At 44.3% G+C, this 23,415-nt stretch overlaps 1 protein-coding gene across 2 annotated transcripts in view; it reads right to left on the reverse strand.

Moving 5' to 3' along the window:
* SLIT3 (slit guidance ligand 3) overlaps window positions 1–23,415 on the reverse strand; it is a 617,936-nt gene that overhangs the window by 141,016 nt on the left and 453,505 nt on the right. The window contains exon 6 of one of the 2 annotated variants that reach the window (XM_077137609.1): window positions 17,827–17,898. In XM_077137609.1, the coding sequence (XP_076993724.1) occupies window positions 17,827–17,898 (72 nt within the window). Of the gene's footprint in view, window positions 1–5,473; window positions 5,638–17,826; window positions 17,899–23,415 lie in introns of those variants that run through there. The other variant, XM_077137610.1, reaches the window with a different exon arrangement.

Here is a 23,415-nt window from a genome sequence, read left to right on the forward strand (position 1 = left end):
GCTGCTTGGGGCTGGCTAGCCCAGGGATGTCAGAGGGCTGGTAACCTCTTGGATGCTGATCTCCATGGCAGCTACAGTTTTTGTTTCCCTAATAAACACAAATTTATTTGATTTCTGGCCCTGGCAGCTTTTGTCCATGCAGGGAGCACTGCACTCTCCTTGATGCATGTGCCCCTGCGCAGGCAGCTGACATTCGACAGTGGTCTCATCATAAACTCCAACCAGCAGAGCAGAGTCAGGGAGCACACGGGCTGCAAAGGCAGAGGCCTGGCTCCACCACTTACAGCCAGTGCAGCCATGGGTAAATTTTTTTTTTTTTAACTTTATTAAGTTTCCTCTTTTTAACATGGAGATAATAGTACTGATCTCATAGAGCACTAATGGTGATTCAATGAGATGCTACTAATAATTGCCAACATCAACTGAGAGCTTATTGTGAACCAGGCAGGCACTTGGGTGGGTGCCACTTGTGCCATCTCATTTAATCCCTCCAGCCACACCCTATGAGGCAGGTCCTTTTGTTACACTTCCATTTCCCCGATGGAGCAAGCAGCGGTGCCAAGATTTGAATCCCAGAAAGACTGACTCTAGGGATGATGCTTGTGTTTATTTCCTAGGGCTGCTGTAGCAGATTGCCATAAACTAAGTGGTTTAAAACAAGACAAATGTATTGCCTTGCAGTTTGGAGATCAGAAGTCTAAGATGGGTTTGCAGGGTTGCATTACTTCTGGAGGCTTCAGGGGAGGATCCGTTTCCTTGCCTTTTGCAGCTTCTGGAGGTCACATCTCTTTCTATTCACTCTGGTGCCCTGCCTGCCTCTTGCAAGGAGCTCTGGGATGAGATCAGGCCCAGGCAGATGATCCAAGACTATCTCCTCATCTCAAAAACCTTAACTTTATCACATTGGCAAAGTTCCATTCATCATATAGAGTAACATCCACAGGTTCTGGGGTGGCCATTGTTCCAGCTGCCATAATGCCCTTGGAATGAGGCACGTAAGCCCTTAGGACACCACCTGGCAGAGTCAGCATTTGTTCATTGCCAGTAATTGTTATTGTAGTTTGTGTTTATTTAATTCTTTACAATTTACATTCACATGTATCTCACTTGATCCTTGTAGCATTCTGAGGTTGGAGTTGTAACCCCCTTTTTGAGATGAGCAATCTGAGGCCAGAAGTTAAAGGACTTATTCAGGGTCCCTCATAAGCTCTTCGTGGATTCAGACTCACTGTTCTACTTTTTTTTTTTTTTTTTTGGCAGGGGCAGGCTCTGGGAATCGAACCCGGGTCTCCAGCATGGCAGGTGTGGACTCTGCCACTGAACTACCATTGCACTGCTCACTGTTCTATTTTAAAAGCACAATTTCCCCTCACTTACCCACCTCCTCCTGCTTTCAGGGCAAGTTAGTTATTCAGAATGGATAGTCTCTGTCATTGACCACCCAACACCCAAAGCTAAAGATAACCTCACAAGCCCTCCTCCTGCCTGGTGGGCTATTAACTTCCCTGGATAATGAGCCAAGAGAAAAACAAACGGTTCAACCTGATGACGCCACCCCATTGGATTGCTGGTCTGGACCTAGCTCTGCTGGCCTTATCAGCCTCATTTTATCTGCCTCGGCAAGATCACTTTCTCCATCTCCTGGAGGCCTGTGGTAGTTTTAGAGTCTAGCTTCAAACTCACTGTTCTGCTCCTCTGGAGGTATCTGGAGAAAGTGTGCTTTCCCCCCAAATCATCACCAAAGACTCTTCCACCCCCAACCCTGCCCCCGAGTTAAGTGCTCTCAATTCAGCACTGCCCATGAAATTTCAAGCTCAAGTTTAGGGTGAAATTAATTCAATAAACTTTGAAACTGTCTTGGGCTCTTCTTTCTGCATCACCACAAGCTACTGAATCAGCATTTCAGTATGAACTAGAAACTAAAGCCATTTTCCCATCTATCTCCCGTTTCTCTCTTAAAAATCCCTCTCCCTATTATAGAAACCATATTTATATTGACATTAAGTTTGATCTGTGTACTGTCTAGTCATACTTTTGCTCTGATATTATTAGAGCATAAATGCCTAGTGAAAAGGAATATTTTCCACATTAAAATGGCCCATTTGGAGGATGCTACTCCTACCAATGGATCCCATTTTCTCCAGACTGTGGGCAACAGAAATAGGGCATTAAACTTTTTCCTAGGCCACCAGGGGACTAATGAATTGATTGCTCTCTTAGAGTACCTGGAAGTGACTGAGCTTCACCAGGGTATTGTGGCGTGGCAAAGACCAGGGCTCCCCAAGAACAGTGAATACACAGGAGGTAGTGCCTTGCCCAAGGGGTCTGCTAACTACTGCCCCAGCTCCAGTTCTGCCCACTGCAGCCTGTGGTTGTAAATTGAGTTTTGCCCATTTGTTTATGTATCATCTAGGGCTGCTTCTGAGCTACGAGGTTGAGCTGACTAGTTGCAACTAGTATAGGCTATGTAGGGTATGAATCACCTAAAATATTTACTGTCTGGCTCTTTACAGTAATGTTTGCTCATATCTGGCTGCTCTACAACTGGGCACTTCTAGTCTTGCCTTTGCCAGTGATTAGCTGGGCAAGGCGCATGATTATTCTGTTAGAAGAGGGCATTAGGTTGGAGACTTTCACCTTTTAAAATAAAATGGGAGCAAAGCCCAGGTGGTTGAGCTGGGATTACAAAGCAGGCAGTCTTACTCTAGAATCTACACTTGTAGCCACACACCAGGCTCCCATCTTGGAATACTGGTCCCATCACTGCACTGTTCTGATGGAATCAGAGCCTAGGAGAAAGGTTCAAAAGACAGAGCTGGTGAACCCACCTTGGACTGGGTATGGAATGAACATGAGTAGCAGTTCTGAAATGTGGTCCTCAGATCTGCAGCATCACCTGGGAACTTGCTAGAAATGCAAATTCTCAGGCCTTACCCTAGTTATATGGACTCAGAAACTCCAGGGTGGGGCCCAGTCTTGGGTGTTTTAACCAGTTCTCTAGAGGATTCTCAAGCAAGCTGAAGTTTGAACACCAGTGAACAGGGAAAAGGCTAAGTGTAGCAGGCAGTATACAGGCTGTGCTCTTGCTGCTCTGGGGCTGAAGGCCCCTTTTGTGGGGGCCTGCTGCCCCCCAACTTAAAAAGAGGCCCAAGCTCTGAACTAGTAGACAGCCCTCGTGGTTGTGATCACACTTAGGGAGCTCCAACTTGGCTTCTTGCCCTGGTTTCCCACTGTTGTCTGCTGAGTGCTAAAGTGTGCCCCTCCTTAGAATCACTCAAGATAGCCATCTCTTATCTGGAGGAGCCAAGTCCAGCTGCAGCCACGCCACCCTGGCAACCTTAATGAGGCTGACATTTCCCTTTGTCTCCTCCGATTAGGCCATCGCTTTATCACTCTGTGCTTTCCTGGCTCTGAGTATAATCTGCATGTTGTGTGTCCATAACACCATGTAATTGGCTCTAATGCAACAATATTATCTGTGAGCATGTATCACATAATTGCAGGCATCTGCAGTAAGTGCCACTGCAGCTTCATAGCCAACCTTTCTGAGTTCCTCTCAGATCCCTCGCCTTTCCCTCCACACAAGTAGGGATCCAGGACCACTTGACTCAGTACACTCTCTTGGCAGATGGATTCATTCATTTGTTCTCTGTCTCAAGGCAGGTTAACATCTCTCTGTGTCCAGATAAATGAACTAACTCTCTCCTCAGTGGTCCCAAGGAAAGAGACTCCCGGTGAGTCATCAGTAGTCACGGCAACAGGATGTCTCTTTTGTAAGTGAGCCTGGAGATGCCCTGACCTGTACTTATAAAATGCGTGTGTCCCAATGTCGAACATTCCAAGCCCAGAAGACACAACTACTTCCAAAAGTGGCAAAATGGAATCCACAGAGGTGGATACAACCAAGGGAGGCAGAATCACTTCCTAAAGAGCAGCTGAGTGCCAACACAGCAGCAGAACTCTGCGAGAAATATCTAAGCTGCTGGTATGGGGGATGGGAAAGCAGGGAGTGGTTCTGGCAGTCAGTACCTCAGACAGAGGGAGAGGAATGAAAGCAAGGACGCTTCAGATCCTTTGGATGTCTGCTCTCTTCCCTGGCTCACACCTCAAAGCAGGACTGGCTTTTATTGATCTTGCTTGGTTGACAATGATTGACAGCTATCATGGCACCAAGGACGATTGATCAGGAGCCCTCGAATACTCCCTAGATTCTGGGACCGTGAGTACCATCGGCTGATCCGCTCTATTAGAATGTATGTAGATGGCTTCTCCTTGACTTGACAAGAGAATCTGCACTAAATGCCTTACTGGGCCTGCAAAAGTTGAGGGAGGCAGCCCAGGCCCCTCTCCCAGCCTAGGGTCTCAGGCCATCCCCGGTACCTCCTCCCCACCGGCATCAACTCCAGTCAAGATGAAGCGCCTCTCCTCTCACTGTTTCCCTCCTATTAAGGTTGAACTTGCCTTTCGCAAATGGCTATCCACTCTCTGATTTGACTGGGGACTTTAGGCGACTCCAAAAATCAGGAAGAATAATGTGCAATAATGCATCCTTTCAGAAAACCTAAATTGGGTGTTGCAGGTTCTCCTGTGAACTCTCTGCCTTCCTCTAATGAGCTAGACTAGTCAAGGATATTGCTCTGAGATGAGCCTGCAAGATCTTTCAATTATGATGCCCATAATAATAATAATAATAATAATAATAATACTGATACTATTTATTAAGTGCTTTCTAGGTACCAGCACTGACCTGAGTACTTTATACCCCTAATCTCATTTAATTCTTCCAAAAATTCTAAGAAACGATTAAAATTCTCATTTTTAAGGTAGGAAATTGAAACCTAAAAAGATCAATTAACTATGGCTAGGTCACAAAGTTTCGGAGCCAATTTTCAAATCCAAGAGTGTGATACAGGGCCTATATTTCTAACCATCATGAAAAACCGACTCTAACAAGATCATCTTTAGACATCAAGCATCCAAGTTTCTTGCCTTCCCCAGATGGAGGCCACTCATATGGGTTTGGGGTGGCCTCGCCCCCTTACTGATTTTGATGTGCCAGGGACCGAGATTGTTCCAATGCTGGCCTCTTGGCTGTGGTTTCCCAAAAGGCAGTGGCATGGTCCAGCCCTCCTCTGGTTGGAGAAATAGAGAATGCTCAGCCAGGAGGGCAGGGTGGGAGAAGCTCTGCAAAGAGGGGCCACTAAATCTCAAAACCTGCTAAGGTCAAGGTTTGACTGACAAGTCTAAGTGGTGCCCAAAACCTGAGCAAGTCCTTACTATTGGATTGGTTGATTGGAATTTTTGAGAATTCCTTTGAAGAACCAAGAGTATAATTCTGCTCCTTAAACAAAGCTCATTTTTTGCCTGTTAGGAGGAGGCGATAAGACTCTGAGAGCAGATGGGGCAGGAGGAACAGAGAGATGGGGGGCGAGAGAGCAGGGGGGAAGGAGGAAAGTCAGCTCTCTTACATTACCTGCTCTCTTGGACTTTCCTGGGTGCTGCATATTACTCAGTGCCTTCATCTCCCTGCGGACCGTTTAAATTAAAGCTCATAACCATTGTGTGGGCATATAATGAAAACAACTGATGCTGCACTGATTAGTCCATTACTCTCAACTGTTAGAAAACATAATGATCTCACAAGGGGCCTTATTCACTGACGTATAGCAGTTGAGCTCTCATTTGACACCTCAAATTAGCAGCCAAAGCAATAACAGCTGGGGTTTTTGTCTCAATATTTGTACCCGACTCTAAAGTGATTTGGCACCGGGTGAGCGTTATTTTTAAACACACAGCTCTCACCGCCAAGTAACATTTTAAATGGTCTCCAGGTGTCATGTAAAACCTACATAAATAAATAAAAACAATCAGCTGCCAATTCAGGCCTCTGATGATGCAGATTCCTTAACAAAGGAGCTTGCGTTTGGTCCTTCCTTCCTTATGTCTTCATATTACGACAGGCAGAAACGCTTTCTCCTTCCACCCAGCAGATCTTCAGTAGTAAAAAGGGAAAAATAAAGATTCACCAAAAGAATGTACAAAGTGAAAAACCGAAAGAGAAGTCTGAATCCTCAAATTCTGCCCTTTTCCATCCCATGCTTGACAGCACGAGTATTCAGGTGCCCCCGGTTTGGGGGTGCCTTGACTCTGGAGAACTCACCCTCATTCATTGACATGCCCACAGATATCGCCTACTGCTGATTCAGAATGCCTCCGCTGCCTTCCAATGATTAATCTAATTGTAAAAGAACCTTAAACAGGGGCATCAATGAGATGGCCTTGGTCTCCCAGTTCTATTTCATCATATATAACCTCGGGGCCTGGCCAATCCATCTTGCCAACTACATTCTTTAGGAATCAGGTAGATACCAGCATCTACCTGAAACTCATGCAATAAGCCAGGGGTGAAATGGTGACCTCCAACGTACACAACTGGACTGGCGAGTCAACACCTGACAGGAGAAATGGGCAATTTCCACCTCAGCCACATTTGATTCCTAACTCAGTAAGAGCGGAAGAAAGGGAAGGTTTTTAAATACCTACTAATTTGTACACTAAGCGAGTGTTCAGAGACCACGTCTGTTCTGCACTCCGTGACGTAGCCAGGGTTTAGTTCAGTGTTTGGCACATAGGATGCTAATAAATATTTATTGAATGGATGGATGAGTTTCCAAAGGTTAAGGGTCATGTCTTTGGCATCGCTGGATAAAAATGAATTTCCTCTCTGAACCGCATTCTGGGCTAATCCAGGCGTAGAAACTCAGTTGTTGTCTACAGGAGTGGGGCTTCTCATGCAGCGGAGTCAGTGAGTTGCATGGGCACTGTGTCAAATGTGGTCTAACTAAACAGGATCATCATTTTTTGTTAAAAGGATTGTTGTTATGCTGGGATGTAGGCACAGTGTTGCTAGTTTTTCCATTTTCTTAAAGAGAAAGCCAGACACCTAAAATTTTTATACGAAAACTCTTGTGTGTGTGTTTTTGTTATATATATATATATATATATATATATATATATTTGCAATTAAATCATCTTAAGGAACAAAACCCACAAAACATTTTATAAGCCAAATGAAACATGCCCAGGGGCTGGATTTGGCTTGCAGCTTGCTATCACTTTTCAGCCTCTGGACCAAACAGATGAATTTCAACAGTACGAATCAGAAAAAAAAGTATAGAGAAAACAAAGTATTTCAATGCAGTGTGGCTGAAATGTGGTTAAAGCCTTTCCTTCCATACTGCATGTCCTGAAGGGTGCCCACCAGGTGAGATCTGCTTCAGGAATCTACTATTCAAATGAACTATCTTTAAGTGATTGAAATTATTCAACCCCCTACAAGTAGCCCCAGTATTATGACTTGGGGACAAAGAACCCTGAAGAGGTTTCTATTTCTACGGATAAGGCTGTTCAGCCAGGCAGGTGTGCACCGGTCTGGTTTCCACATGCTTCTCATCAGTTATGTGATTATACATATAAGTCATTTTTCACTTGTGCCATTTGGAACTGAGCCACTTCTGAGCTGTTAGCAGAAAAAAGTGCACAGGGTGTCATGGGACTCTGTTCCCAGGCTTAGATGCCAGAAAACTCCTGCTTTTACCTCCTGATATTTGCAAGGGAGGGACTCTCAAGGTACTGGGTACAATTTGGGCTAATTTAGCTTGCATATGGCAGGGGCCCCTAATGCTTACGCTCTGGGCCTCTGGTAGCCACTCATCACTGGGACCAATGAAACGGAATTCTCTCTCTTCCCAAATGGCCCTTGACTGAGCAGCAATCTGTTGGGGCACTGGCATGTCATCTCCCAAGCAGCAGCACAGGACTGAGAGGCCCTCCCCTCGGGAAGGGAGAGTGTAGGTCCCCATGCTGAATGTAAAGTTTTCCCTCTGGCAAAATGCTGGGGATTAAGGGATGATGGAATGGATCAGTCATACAGTCTGGCTTCATTAATTTTTGTTTCCTGTCTGCTAATATAGGGGAAGGGCAGAAGGCAATAAAGATTATTGGATAAAGAGCCAATAACCTGCTTTCTGGCTTGGTTTTCTATGAAACTTTCCTATGGTTGTGAGCCAGTCACTTAACCTTTCAGGGGGAGTTTCTTTCTCTTAAAATGAAGTGTTGGGACCAGTTGACCTCTAAGGTCTTTCCAGCCTACAATTCCAGTTGGGCTCGGTGGAGCTGGCTCTAAAATGGCATTTCTGGAATGGGACTAGTTTTCCATATGGCAGTGGAAGTGGTTGTGGATGCCCAGAACTGCACAAAGGCAGGGCATCGGGTCAAACTCTGAAAGTTGCAATGAGTCCCCACCATGCAGCATTTGAAAAGAGCTATGCAGGGTCAGCTTTCTTTTTTCTCTTTATGTAGATACCTGGCTCAGCTACTGCAGAACTAAAGGGGCTGCTTCCCCAATCAGCTGCTGCATCTCTAGCTTCTGTGGGAAGATGGAACAGGGGCCCAGACCTGGGGTCAATTTTCCATCGGGTTGACTTTGTGGAAAGTATTTGCAAGACTGAGAGAAGTATATAATTGGGATCAGCACACTAATTCACACAGAGAGAATTTTACTTTGGTGGAGACGGTTTTAATCATATTCCTGGGTTTCGATGAAAATGGGTCTTTTGCGGGTATAAGACTCGGATTATTAAATTAAGATAAAGAAAGGGCAAAATGGAGGGTGAAGGGAGTGGGCAGATATTTCAATGCATTTGCTTTTAGAAAATATACTTTTGCATTAAAAAATTCTCATCCTTAGCTGATGTGAAATGGCTCGGGAGGTTAAGAACAGGACAAGGAGGGAAGCAGGTTTGGTGGGAGCTATGGAGACTGGGAGAGGGCATGCTCTGTCTAAATGGGCACCTCCCACGCAGCCCTAAACCTGCACTGCCTAAAAGGTAGCCACAGGCGACATGTGGCAATTTAAATTTAAGTTAACTGAAATTAAAATTTAAAATTCAGCCTCTCAGTCACACAAACCACATTCCAAGTGCTTAACAGCCCCTTGTGGCTGATGGCTACCATTTTGGACAGCACAGATAGGGACTGTTTCTTTCATCAAGGAAAGTTTTATTGGATAGCATTGCTCTGGACAATTACTGCAGCCCCAGGGTGACAAAACTTCCAGATGTTCAAGGGAAGTTGAAATTATACATATTGACATAGAATGACCTGAGTTTCAAATGTTGGCCACTAATTCTAATCTTTTTTAAACACCGGAAACACCAAACAGACTTTTAAAAAGAAAATCAAATCCTCAATCTGCAGGCTTCTTTCAACCCACGGGCTAACAGTGGGGGTCTTCCGACTTATTTATGAGTCAAAAGAAAACGGGTTTCCCAGAACTTTTCTGATTGCCAGTGAGTCCAGGTATGACCTTGTGGAAGCAGGGAGTCATTATTTTCTTCAAATCCCTTTTTATCATCTCTTAGTCCTGAATTGCCTTCACAGATTGGAAAAGGAAGCTCGGAAAAAGTGGGAACATTGCTCCAAATCCCTCCCCAGCTGTATGTTTCCATCATTTTCTCAGTGCCATGCTCCCCTCCTTCAAGCTGACTACTGGGGGATCTAGTTTCTATTTGAGTTTGTAGGATCTGGGGTTTCAGGATGCAGTTCTGCAGAGTCTTCGATTCCCAGCCACAGGTAAGCTGAGCTGTCTATACTTGTGCATAGAGAAGGCAATGGCCGAAGAAGGCAGGTTCTGTTGTTTGAGAAGAACATGACCCCGTGGCTTGAAGATCCACGAGTACCACGAACTGGGAGCCGATCAAGATGAAAGATACTCATGGAATGTGCTCAGATACATCTCACTAAAGCTACTGCTAGCAGCTGAGGGGACGGAGAGAGGACAGAGGCTGACCACTGGCCCAGGAGCACCTCTGCGCATCAGTACAGAAGCTCTGTGCTGCTTCCCAACTGGTTCCCCCATCTTGGCCCTGAGAGGAAACCCTCTGGAATCATTTTACAAAGATGCACAGCTTTTTTTTCCGAATGGGACAAAGCAAACCAAAAGGCTGTTCCTAATCCAAGTCTGTCGAGCCAGTATATGAGCCCAGAGACCTGGCAGCTGAGGTCAGCGCCCCCTAGGGGCTGCAAGAATCCCATTACTTAACTCCTCCTAAGTGCCACACACAGGAGAAGTTGATAAGAGTTTTGTTGTTTCAAGATCCTCTGTTGGTGAAGAACAATTATCATCATGTCCTCTTAATTCAGGAATGTATACCAACAGATCTTCCGCTTCAGAGACTAAACTAGCCTATGATTACCAGGAAAATAAAACCAATCAAAAACCACTAGAACCTCCCCCAACTTCCAGTTATCTGAAAGGCTAAAGTGCTGCTTATTTAAATGGGAAAACTTTTTCTTATGTTTCAAAGTAATTTGCACCTTTTCCTTCAACTGGTGTTTCTCAAAACCACACTAATCATTTTAAGGGTGCAACTGTCATCCAGTTTGGAGTCTGGTTGACTGTGAAGGAGGGATGTATGGTGCAGCACAAAAGAACATTTACAGAAACCCAGTTTCTTTCCTAGTATTCCAGGGACTGAATGAAAGTTACCGATGTTTTCCACAAAGTGCAATTTTTATCCTGATTGCCTGAACAAATCACAATTTGAAGCACAGTACCAAAAAGATTATATTCTGGAACTATTTTAAGACTTTCATTAAGCAATGACACTTCTATATTCAAGCTATGTCATGGCTAAACACCCTGATTCCAAAGATTATAGAAACAAATAAAATGTTTGCAGCTCTCAGAAAACCCAGGTGAAACATTTTCTAAATAAATGAAAACAAGTCTCTTCTCTGTTAGAACACAGCAATTTTCACTGTGGCTCTAATTGTGTTCATTATTTTTAAAAAAGGTCACCATTTAGCTGGAGGAAAACAAAGCCAAAAATAAGGTGAGAAAAGGACTGTTTTGGGAAAATACTACATTGTTCAACATTTAAAATCATTCTGAGACAAATACAACCTCAGTTCTGATCAGGGTCAAGACATAGCTGAAAATCTAGTATACTGAGATGGATTCAGTATATTTTGACAACTACTACGTGCCAGGCTTGGACAAGGGTCTGGAGATAAGACTGTGAAACAGTCTAGAAGTATTTACCAACTTCAACATTTTCTGAGCATTTCAATTGGGCATCTATGTGCCAGATATGCAATCCACACAACTAGCCGAAGGGCTTGGGGCTACCGCTTCTATTTTCCAACGAAGAAATGAATCCACCGCCCAGCTTGGTGAAGCTGGGACTGGTGGCCGGACTTAAGGGGGTTTAACTTTGGTCTCATACCTTAAACCTTGGCCTCCTACGTCCATGTCTGAAGTGGTTTTCTGGGTTGAGATGTGGGGCTGATTAGGCTTAGGTCATAGATTTAGGTCTGAGGGCTCTATGGGCAGAAGAAAAAGCTATGGCTCCATATTACTCTGGGTTCTTACTCCTGCTGGTGATCTCACTAATGCATCTAATTGTTTCTGCGGTATAGATGTTCTAGTATATAGTTTTTTAATTATTGTTTTTGTAGCAAAGAGGCTATGGGCAGGGGCTTAGATATCAGGCAAAATTGGATTTGAATAATGGAAAATTTGTACCGTTGTATGTGCCAGTGTCACTTGGGCAAACGATTTAACTTCTTTAAGCCTCAGTTTCCTCGCTGGTAAAATGAGATTAACAAGGCCCACCTTGTAAGGCTGTCATGAGGATTTAAATAAGATGTGTGATTCTAATGTCTTATCACAGTGCCTGGCTGATAATAGAGTTTAGAAGAATGGAGCTATTGCAAATAGTAATATTAATTACAATTACTATACTGATAACTATTATGATATCATTGTATCATATAACAGATTGTTATGATTATTTGTTAATCAGCACATTAACTTCCACACACAGAAGTAGAGGATAGAGGGCCATTTGTATTAGGCTCTGGTCTTTTTTAATTGAACCAACAATGTCCTTGACTATTCCATCCTGCGTGCCCAGCACAGCTCAGCCAGGATAGAGCCCCATGCAAGGAGAGCGAACAAACCCTGCTCTGGAGATCAGGACTGCCACCTTCTCATACCAGAAAAGGATTTTCTTCTCCATTTACTCTTCTGTGTCTACCTATAGGGCTTGATGACAGGCCATGTCAGACCAGCCTGGATATGGCTGAATCAGAAGTACCCCGCAATTCTAGTTAATTCCCACTGCTGCTTTAACTCTTGAATTTCTCTTTTGTAAATGTGGGCTGAGAGGGGGCTAAGTACATGGGTTGACAGAGAGCACTAGGGAGCAAGAAATGGCGCAGTGGAGGAGGCTCTTATGATGAACACTTGAAACAGGTTCATACCTAGTCTCTCACCTTCCTGTGCTTAAACCTGATTCAGAGCTGCTTGGAGATCAAAGGGAATTTGGAGGCTAGCTCAGTTCTTGCGCAGAGAAGAACTTCGCAGAGGATGAGGCATGAGATATTCCTCAATGCTCCTGAGGTGTTCCAGCTCAGTTTTGGGAGACTAGGACTCTCTGGGCAAGTGCATTCAACAGTTCTGGTCAGGTCTGGTCCATGGAGTTGGCTTTGCCCGAGCACGGTGCTTATCTAAATCACTACTGCACCCAGCATCTGGCACTGCACTGGGCACACAATGTGTCCTTGCTTCTTGGGTGGATTAAACCAGGTTTTAATCCTGGGCTGGCAGTTAACAGAAATGAGTGAGGGTGGTTGGAAAAGTGGGTCCACACACCCCCAAAGGAGGGTAGGTGCTCTTCAGCACAGCCAACTGCCGCAATGCGGTAATCCAGGACTGGGGTTGCCAGAGCTTCTGGCTTTAAAGCAGAGCTGGCAGTATGGAATTTTATGTGAAATATCCCAATTTTTAAATGTGAAATGCTAATTTCAACTTTTAAAGAACACTCCACAGGGCAAAATAATCTTGTCTGTGGGCCCAGTGTTATCTGCGTTCTCTGGTTTATAGGCTCTGGTTTAAAGACAGCTGAAAACAAGACCGTCTCTTGGTTCTCTCGTGGACAAAAGCGTGCCCTCCCCCAACCTGCAAATTAACATCAAAAATCTTATGACAGGTTTGAGGGAACAAACTGTGTCAAGGATCCTTAGTCTTAGCAGGGGTTCCTTCAGAACTGCCGAGTGGCACGGAGGAGCCCAATGCAGGCAGAGGACATGGAATCAGGAGTCTGGACACCAGGTGCTTGTGCCTCTGCTATGGACAACTTGTCACACGGCCCCAGGGAAGTCTACAGGGCAGGGCCAGGCTTGGGGTGAGGCAAGTGAGGCATCAGGGCACAAATGTATGGAGGACTGTGCCTCCCTCTGGTGCCAGCCCTGTTCTCAAGCTCTGTGCCTTATTTTAACCATAAGAGGGTCATCCTGGAGGTGTCAAAAGTCCTCCCAGGGTCAGCCTAGGATAATGTCACTGAATTTCCAAAATTGGTAAGTGACACAAATGGGAGTGAGAGCTTCAAAACAGCACATCAGACACTGGCTGGTTATCTACAGAGTTGGATCTCCATGCAATTTAGTCATTACAAGTGACTTATCAAGGGCAGACGACTCACTGGGAAATGAGAGCGTTTTCGGGACGTGCTCCTGACATCTTTGCTTTGGCATTTCTGACAACTTACCTACTGAACTTGCTACTTTTAGTCAGGAGACAATGTCGGAAAAATTTTTTTCTTCCCCTACAATACTATTGAAAAGAATTAAATATTTTTTAACTAGGTTTCCTCATTTTTGTTTCATTTGTCCATACTATTAATACTTATTTTCATTATGGTTAAAACCTTTTTCTGACCCAGTATGGCCTGTTTGGGCAGGGACATGCCTGTTGTGATTGGTGAAAGGCCTGGCTGCCTGCTGGCAGAGGCTAGTGAGGCACTACTAATGATTCTGGAATATTCAGAGTCAGGAATATAATCTCAGCATATTCGGCTGCAGTAGAAACACAACTTACTTAGAGAAGATTAGTATATGGACCCCTAAACCTATACAACAAGTGGAAATTAAGGGGCGATGAGAAGGCAGTCTGACTCGCAGAAAACCGGGTCCGTCAATTAAGAACTTTAAATGCCTTATGAAATTTGGGGTTGTCTATGGGGGGATGGTCAGGAGAAAGGAGCCCCCAAACCTGTTGAACATCGATGCCAATTGCCAATGGCCAAAAGTAAGATTAGATCACCCCCGTGAGTGCCATGTCATTCAGTGAGAAAAACAGGATTCATTTCTTTTCCCTGTGAGTCAGATTTTCCTTCAAGTTTGTGGAGACCCATTCCCTGGTAGAAGGAATGACAAGGCCAATTTCCCAAGTTTGTGGGAGGCTCCGCCCCTCTCCTCGGCAGGCCTGTGAGTCACTGACAGTTTGCAGAGCCCGGGCCTTGGAGATGAGCTCTCACCACCCTGCAGCGCACGCTGGCTGTACTTCGGGGGAGCACAATGCCATGAGAAAAAGCTGGCACCACGGATGCAAAAGGCAGTGTGGTAGGATGGTTCACAGCACAGGCTCGGCCCGGCTTTTGAAATCCCAGCTCTGCCGCTTACTAGTTAAGCAGCTACTTGGGATAAATGAGGGTGATACTATAATTGCAGCGTCATCAGGTGGTTGTGGAAAACTCAGAGAGAGAAAGAATGCAAAAAAAAAAAAAAAAAGTCACTGCACCATGAATGCTAGCTACGGTCATTTTCATTTCATTTATCATTTTCACCCCTGCCCTGCAGCTGAGTAAGCCTTGAGAAGTTTCACCCAGAGTATACTTTTATTCTTACTTCACTTTCTGGCTACCTAAAAATGGGTAGAGGTGGGGATGGCTCTTTTCCTTTGCTCACTGTACTCTGTGCTGGGCATTTCCCACAGGGCAGAAAAGGAAATGTGGTTGGGGCAGAGGGGCACATGTCACGGAGTCTTTTTCAAACCCTGTACCAATCCCTTCCTCTACACTGCCAGTGGCTCCTAAATTCTCATTCGATGTAACTGGCAAAACCAACTTCAGCCTCAGTGGAAAGAAGTTTCACAGCATTCCCACCCACAGGAAGGATGGAATAACTGGATAATCCTGTGTGAAATACTTCCACTAGCAGTGGAGGCCCACAAACTTTCCTAAAGTTAATTTTGAGAGACATTTCCATGAGATAATCATGAGCTTTTCCTTGTTTTCTTCAAACCATTTACAGTCAGAAAGCAAACACACCTGAAGTAGCATAGTCTGACATCTGAATCTGCAGATACATAAGCTTTAGATTCTTAAGAACGGCCTTTCTGGGAATAGGTTCTTTTGAACTCTCTTTCTCTGAAGAATTTATTAAGGTAACATATGATGCCCTCACATAGTTCTTATTCGTTATTTCATTTTCGGGATTTTTTTATGGTGCCTAAATTGTGATTACAGAGAAATGTTTTAAATTGTCTATGTGTGTATGGATGAGATTTGGATGGGGAGAGGAGGAGGAGGGGACAGGTAAAGACTTTAAATGGAGATGTCAGCTCCAGCCAATTTCAGAATGGCTCACCATTAAGATTGATGTTTCCAAAGCCGTGTGCCTCTGCTGGAAATTAAAAACCCATGGAATAACTGATTATGATTAATTTTAAGTACTTAGCCATGCGAAGCCAAATGAGGGCATCTTTAAAACAAACCTATTGATCTGGCTTTATTTGGAATTGAGAAGATAAACTAATTAGATCCTGTTCGCTCTTTGCAATGATGGGGAAAGAGAACTGATTTTTTTTTTTTTTTTTTTAATTTATCGTAGGTTCTTAAGCGTCAGATTTGAGAGACCGGATGTATTTGGGCCCTGAAATTTTATTTTAATAGCAAAAATCTGAGGGGAAAGGAGATATCCGATTCAGGACAGGGGTTTGATGGGGTGAGGACATGGTGGAGAAAAAGTGAGGAAAGTGGGGGACAAGATTTATTGAATTACTCTGAAACAGAAGCGAAGTCATGTCTTCTTAAAATTTGAGGGAAGGCTCAGAGAGGTTAAGTAGTTTGACCAAAGTCCCACAGAGTTTCGGATTCTACACTGACTGCAAAGCCCTTTCCTATACCCCAGGCTGCCCTCCTGGCAAGGCAAGAGCCGACCATTCCTAGTACCGAGAACTAACATGCGGCTGTCAAGTCGTCACAGCTGTTTGGTGGCAGCTGGTGACTTCCATTTCCTGGTCCCTTCCCCAGGAATATTCTCATCTTTCTCATTCTCTCTGGCAAGGGAGTAAAAAAGGTGAGAAGCTCCTAGCAGCTCTTCCTACAAATGCTTTTTGCAGGCAAGGAAAATCGGGTCTCCCCTTCTCAGCCCCAGGCTCGCGGTGAGAGAAGTCCTCGGTTATACTAAACTTGGGCTGGCATCCTCTCCCTTAGCGTTGGTTGCCAGTTCTATGGTCAGAGTTGGGGTGAGGAGAGCCCATTCATCTTAAGCATGACAAACCTGACCTCCCTGGCTGTGGGTTCTGCCTTTTCCGCACCAGGAATTCTCGGCTTTCATCAGAGTTCAGCTTGCAGCATCAGCATCCCCTTTTATTTCCGGTGATTCCTCTTGGAATCACCTTCCTCTCAAACAATGTGGAGAAGCTCCCTCCAACCCAGATGCTCCTGCCTGCAGGGCCACGTGAAAGGGAAGGTGGGAGGAAGACCTTCTTTTACTCCTTCTTCCTTTATGTACTTAGGGGATTTTCACATATTCATTGATTTATTTGTTTGGCACTCATTCATTCTTCTAGAAGTCAAGATATATAACCCGTGACTATGTAATTTTTTTATTTTCAGGGGATGTTTAGTCAACCCTGCTCTCTTATCGTTCACTAGATAAAATCATACCATCAGAATTATTTGTAGAACCAAACAATTAGAGAATTTGGAAAGCGGAAGTCACCCCCAAGATATAGCAATCACTCCCTTCATTTTACAAATGAGAAAAACCAAGGCGTGGAGAGCCCAGGAACTTGCCCAAGGTCACCCAGCTAATTAGGGGGGGGAGTCGGCAATGAACCACATGCCTTCTGACCCAAGTTCTATTACGCTTTATTGCCTTCCTCTCAATGTTTCACCAAATCAGGGACAGCTAGAAGGGTAGCTTTTGGTGAGAACAATTCAACTTTAGTTCCAACGACCCCGAGATGACTCCCAGCAGACTTTCCCTCCCTGAAATCAGGTTTCCTTGGTCTGCCCCCTTAGAAAATGCAGAACAGAGAAAGACAGCTATGCATTTTTCTAGACAAGGTATTTAAGGTGGGACATGAGGGACGGGCTACCTCTTCCTGCTGTTTTATCTCCCCTGTCACTTTAAGTTTCCTGCCTAAAGTTTGAATACAAACCCGAGATGAGATCCCAGAAGCAGGGGCAATGGCTGGACTTTACCAGCTGCTTGGCATGTCCGCTGTCCTGTGCCAAGGTCCCCTCCTGATTCAGAATAATTCCAACTGTCCTCCTGATGCTAACCCTCTTTCAACTCCCCAGATGTGTAACCTGTCTCCTCATACACCCACTTGCAAACAGACTCTCCCCAAATGCTCCATCAGAGCCTCAGGGGGCTGCTCCCACCTAGCAACAAATAGGGTGGGAAGGGGGGGGGGGCGAGAAAGAACTCAACTGAGAATTAGCAGGAAGCCCAGTTTGCGGGAGGTGAGAAATCACACTTTGCTGTCTGCAGACACTTTGGCCCAGGTGAGCCAGAGGGATCTCCCCGTTCCCAATTTTAATAGCACTGCAGCACAAGACACAGAAATGCATCCACACGGAGCCCCCTGCACACACACACACACACTCTTCTGCCTCTCTCCTCTCTGCACGGACACACACGCACACACACACACACACAGACACGGCAGCAATCGCAAAATCAACTCACAGGATCTCCAAATCGCGCAGCGCTCGGAAGGCTCCATCTTCAATGCAGCTGATGTGGTTGTTGTCCAGTTGCCTGTGGAAAAGCAAGGGGAGAGCATGAAGGGCTGAGTGGGGGTAGCGCCGAGGAGCCGGGCAGCCCGGGCCGGGCGTCCCTGGCCCCCCGAGCGCCTGTCCCTCCACCCCCTTGCAGGCTCTGCTCGTCCCCGCCAGGAGCTCGCCAGAGCCAGCCTGTCTTCCACGCTGCTCTGTCTCTCCTCTCTGACTGTCTGGGAGAACTGCACAGACGAGCGCACCAAAGGCTGTCAGGTCTCAGTAAATATTAATTGCGCATTTTTTTTTTTTTTTTTTAGGCAGAAGGGAGTAATTTCATTACATTAGGGCATCCAATCCATTACGAGCTCTTACCGTCATGTCACTGAAACAATTTCATTAAGCTAAAGGCCTGTAAATCATTGGAGGTCACTGCTCTGCCCTCCGTGACCTCCCAGAATGCTTTTTTCCTCTCTCTCTCTCTCCCCCTCATCTCCCTTTTACTGGAAGTTGCAGTCTTTTGCTCTGACACAGTGCTAAATCTCAAGGCTTTATCTGCCCAAGAGCGGCAAGGGTGCATGGGGAATATACCAATTCCAAATTAGACTCAACTAATCTAATTTTATAGTCTTTTTATTATTCTAAGCACCAAATGTCTGTGGTGGTTTGATGCCTCCCTGCATAGCTATGGGACCCATCTGGCAGGTCATTCTACTGAAGCATTTTCTGACTAAATACAGATTCCCTCAAACTGCACCAACCATCGTCAACATTAAAGAAATCCACTGATAGACTCATTCATGGCGGGGGGACAAGAAGGAGTATCGTTATTGCCTTAAAGATGTACCACTTAAATTTAAATTGGGAAGAATTTAATGCATCTATTTCAGGCCTCCCTTTTTTCTTAGTTTCCCTTTACACCCTATGAGAATGAAAACGGTGTCTTTTGAAAGAGAGACTTTGACGAATAAGTATTTTAGCTGGGGAGTAAGGTCTTTTGGTTGAACGACAACAAATAGATGCCATACTATCAAAATAAAAAACATAGGCTATGTAAGTCAGGATATTTACTGTGACTACACCCTGAAACTTAAATATTATATATTTAGATATAACCCATTTGATGTCTTAAAAAAAGATGTTATAGAGAAAAAAAGGTTTTTAAGCAGACCGCCGATCACGCTTTGTCGGCAAGGCGTATCACTGTTTTTGGTAGGGTTGGCTGAAAGAAGTGGGACTGTAACGAAAAACTCCTTTATGGGCTCTTTTTCCTTCTTTCTTTCTTTTGTTTCAGGGAAAACGAACCCCTCTTAGGTGGAGGGATTTCCTGTTGCTCTTTTGATTTGTAACACTCCCTAATCTAGTCCAGGACAACTCTTGGCAGAAGATGTGGCAAAGTAACCCTCGTACAGGGCTTCCATACTCTGCCGAAGGAAGACGGAATTAAAATGAAAATACCATTATCATTCAAAAGTGAATGTGTGCGAATGGAATATATGCAATCACAAGAGATCGGTAAGCTCTTTCAAGATCTTATGGGAATTGCATCATCCCAGTAAGACTCTCAATATAAGTTTTAGACATTTAATTTAGAATTTTAAAAATAAACAAACAGGCAATGGGTATCTCCAGAAGCAGAAGCACTCAGAGAGACGAGTTTCACATCTAGTGTTCAGAGTTCTTGCTGATTGATGCCCACTGCTTGCACTCCCACTCAGTCCCCGCTGCCCCTAATTTTCTAGGACATCTTTCCTAACATTAGTTTGTGGAGCATTTTTTTTTCTCGTGGATTTCCCGTAAATGTTGGGGCTACCGATTCCCTGCAGAGTTTCTATTAAGGCAGTCTAGTGTTACTGCCCAGTTTCTAGATTTATCATCAGTTTAAGGGAATGAATCAACAACTGCTGCCCCCACGCCAAGGCCACCAAACCTTACCAAGCAGAAATGCAGTAGAGTTGGCTTTTGGCTCCAAGAAACTGTTCTATGAACATGCTGAATTCGGCAAAAATGGCACCATCCGCTTAAGGATAAAAGTATCTAAATCATAGAATTGGGAAGACTGAGGTGGTGGGTGCAGATGGCAGTTTGTGGTTCAACTGCTTTTGTGCAGACAATTCAGAGAGGTCCTTATTATTAGTGTGTTATTTATTGTTGGATTTATGAGGCATTTTCTATTCCTTTTTGAGAACACCAGGAACCAAATAGGATATTTTAAATGTACAGAATTTTACATCCAAAAGAATGGAATCTGCAGGGGAGAAGTCATAAAATGAAGAGAAAAAAACCTGAAGTGATGGAAGGAGATTTAAAAAGGACAAGAAAAAGGGCAGGGAGGGGGAGAACGGGCAAGAGATTAAAAAGTAAAATCCACTATTCAGTGTCTCATCAGGATAGCTGCAACCCAGGGAAGTAGTGGAAACAAAGAGTCTTAGCAGAAGGCTCTGATCATTTTAAAGTTAGAAGGAGAGATGTTAGTCTGATACATTATTAATTATGTGATTTTAAAATATTTTCAGTTGGCAGCACAAGTTGACACCTAGTTGTTTATCAGTAATGGGGAAACCTGAGCTTTAATATAAATATCAGCATCTCTGTGGGTGCGTGCTATAGACTACTTTAAAGCATACAACATGTCTCAAAATTTAAAATATTTATGTGGAAGTGTGCTGTTCTAGAAGACATTTATTGTAACCAAGATCGTCTCCTTTCATTGTAACCACAGATGCACTACGCGAGAACTATATTCCAGCCTGGGTAGTCAGAGACAAGATACACTTAGAAGAGTCACAGAAATGAGATGCAGATGGAAGGCCAGCAGGGCAGCCGAAAATCGCAACAGTTACTCCACTCCTCAGCTCTCCTATATTCATGTACCTCATGCAAATAAGCGAAGTCACTGAAACAAAGTAAAACATGCTTGGTCCGAAATGGTTTGCTTTTCTTTCCAAAATTGTAGCTCAAAGACACACAATTTAAGCCTGAAGCGCAGAAGAGGGAACCGAAATGAACGCAAGCCCAAACTTGCTTTGAGGACGTTGGAGTGGAGTGCCACCAAATGCACAGGGCACCTTCCTCAGTTGAGGTGAAGGGATTCGACTTAGCCATTAGCTTCTGGGGGTGATGGGACCAGACGCTGCCGATGTGTTTTTTAAATTCTGATGTCAAAAGTCCATATCGTGCTTTTAAAAGGGAGAGTTCAAAGATGCTCTCAAAAACAAATGTAAAAAGCCTGCCATCGCCCCCTGACAAGCATGCCATCACTCAGTAAGCAGGTGCAAAAAGAACTTTGGAATTGTGCAAAAAGAACTCAGCAGTCTTAGGATACCTAAGAGCTCCTTCTGTTTTTCCTGGCCATGTGAAGTCTATTTCCCACTGTCACTGGATCCTTTCCTCTTACCACACCAAATAACTGACTCCAGTGCCTCTCACAGTGCCGGAACATCTCAATCGGTCAATAAAACTGGCATGATGACGGCACCTTCCATTGGAAGTGTGTGGGGGCTGGGTCCGAACTGTACAGAACAGAAGATGTGAGCAGATTCACACCGTGGCCCCGGGAGCCTTCCAATACCAACGAATAACGACTGAGCTTCCCTTTATGCCCCTTGGAGCTACCCCTCCAGGCTGCTAGTCTTCTGTGACATAGACCCCTCTCCCCCTGCAGGGGGCACTGGGGAAGGAGACTCGGGATAAAGGGGAAATGTAGATGGGCCCAGGATGTAAAGAAGGAGCAGGAAGGCAGTGGACTCAGGAAAGACCAGCTAAGAGTTAGAGGCAACTTTTTCTTTTTACATAGACAGACTCCAAACCCGGGTCTCTGGCGTGGCAGGCGGGAACTCTGCCACTGTGAGCCACCGCTGTACCGCCTTGGAGGCAACTTTTATTGTCCGTCACCTTATACAGAATTCTCGATTTCATTTCCACTGTCCTGCCTGTGGATAAGACCCCCAGACAAACGTCCATGGTATTAAAATAATGACTCTAATTTCCCCAGGAAACTCAGATTTCCCCAAACAATGCAAGGACTTCAAATGGTACCAGAGTCCATTTAGAAAGGGAACCTCGGACAAGAACTGAATGCAGTCTCCCCGAGAAAAGCTTTCTGACTACTGTATTTTTACACTCTGAGAAGATAAACAAGTTAGAAAAGAAAGGCAGCATGAGGACTTAATCTCCACAAACAGCAGACAGGGAGATAGCACTTTTGCAAACATCCCTATTCGTGACCATAATACATTCCCATTAACACAATTCATCTTTTTCCATTAAATTTCAAATTTCATAATTGAAACTGGATAGAAATATTTTGGGGGCTCAAAATTTAAAGAAGACTATCTAGATTCTGGGTTAAAAAATGAACTATATTATTAAAAGCAATATATTTATCAACCTATAAGAACAACAGTGAAAGAAAGAGAAGGAAGAAGAGAAAAGGAAGGAAGGAGAAAAAACACTATTACATGATTTCAGTGATACACTTTAGTCTCAATGAGGAACACCTTGAGAATAGAAATTTCCAGAAACAGGCTTTTAGGATATCTGGGAGAAAGCAGAATTCCCACCTAGTCATCAAGATGTAGGGTCTACACACCAGGGCACATCCAGACCTGTACCGTTCTCATCCAGATGTTCTCAGGGCCCCAGCATCCCATCAGAGGGTTGGATAAACTCAGCCTCAGGGCACTGTCACTCCAGGGCCAAAATCCAACAGCAGCATTTTGCTCTAAGACTGCAGCTAAAATGGTCACAGTCCTCCTCATGCTAAAACGGGGGAAGCATGGGTGGGCCATGGTGGATCAGCAGGTAAGAATGCTTGCCTGCCATACCCTAGGACCCGGGTTCGATTCCCGGTGCCTGCCCATGTTAAAAAAAACAAACAAACAGGGGAAGCAGCTAAAATTCAGCCCCCTTTGGAGTTAAAACACTTTGCTAATCTCTGAATAAAGCTATCTGCATAAAATGTACAAAACAGGTCTAACGACTTGCGCATGAAATTCATGAACGAAGCCTTACTAGAAATGCAAAGCAAGTTTATGGTCTTGGAATTCAAAAATTAATTAACCCCCAAAAGTAACTGAGTATTATTAGATGTTCTCACCGTTTTAGGTACCTGGAAGGTACAATGAAGTAAAGTCATCCTTTGAAAACATTCAGAAGGCTACCATCTGTGGGTTTTTACATTTCAATGATCTTAAAAGGTATAAAAGAATTCAAAAAACTAAGCTAATTTGAATTTGGTTTTGGTAGAATGTCTGTTCATACACACACTATTCCAGGTGTAGTTCTTTTCTCTACACTGAGGAGAAATACAATGTTGCAACTCTAAAAAATATCCCGGGGAATCGCTGATTTCATGAAACAAGCCAGAAGACAAAACATCAAGTAGTCTCTGACATGTTTTGCTTTTTTCCCTATTATTCCGTCGCCCTTTGAATAGAAAACAAGAAATCTAGTAAACACTTCTGAAGGTTTTTTTTTTTTAAATGACAGTTTAAGATTCTATAAAAAACATTATTGAAGAACAAATTAAGGAAGCAATTGTCTGCTGCTGGTTGGAGTC

This window comes from Tamandua tetradactyla, chromosome 20 (genome assembly GCF_023851605.1).
Source record: "Tamandua tetradactyla isolate mTamTet1 chromosome 20, mTamTet1.pri, whole genome shotgun sequence".
Classification (NCBI taxonomy): Eukaryota; Metazoa; Chordata; class Mammalia; order Pilosa; family Myrmecophagidae; genus Tamandua; species Tamandua tetradactyla.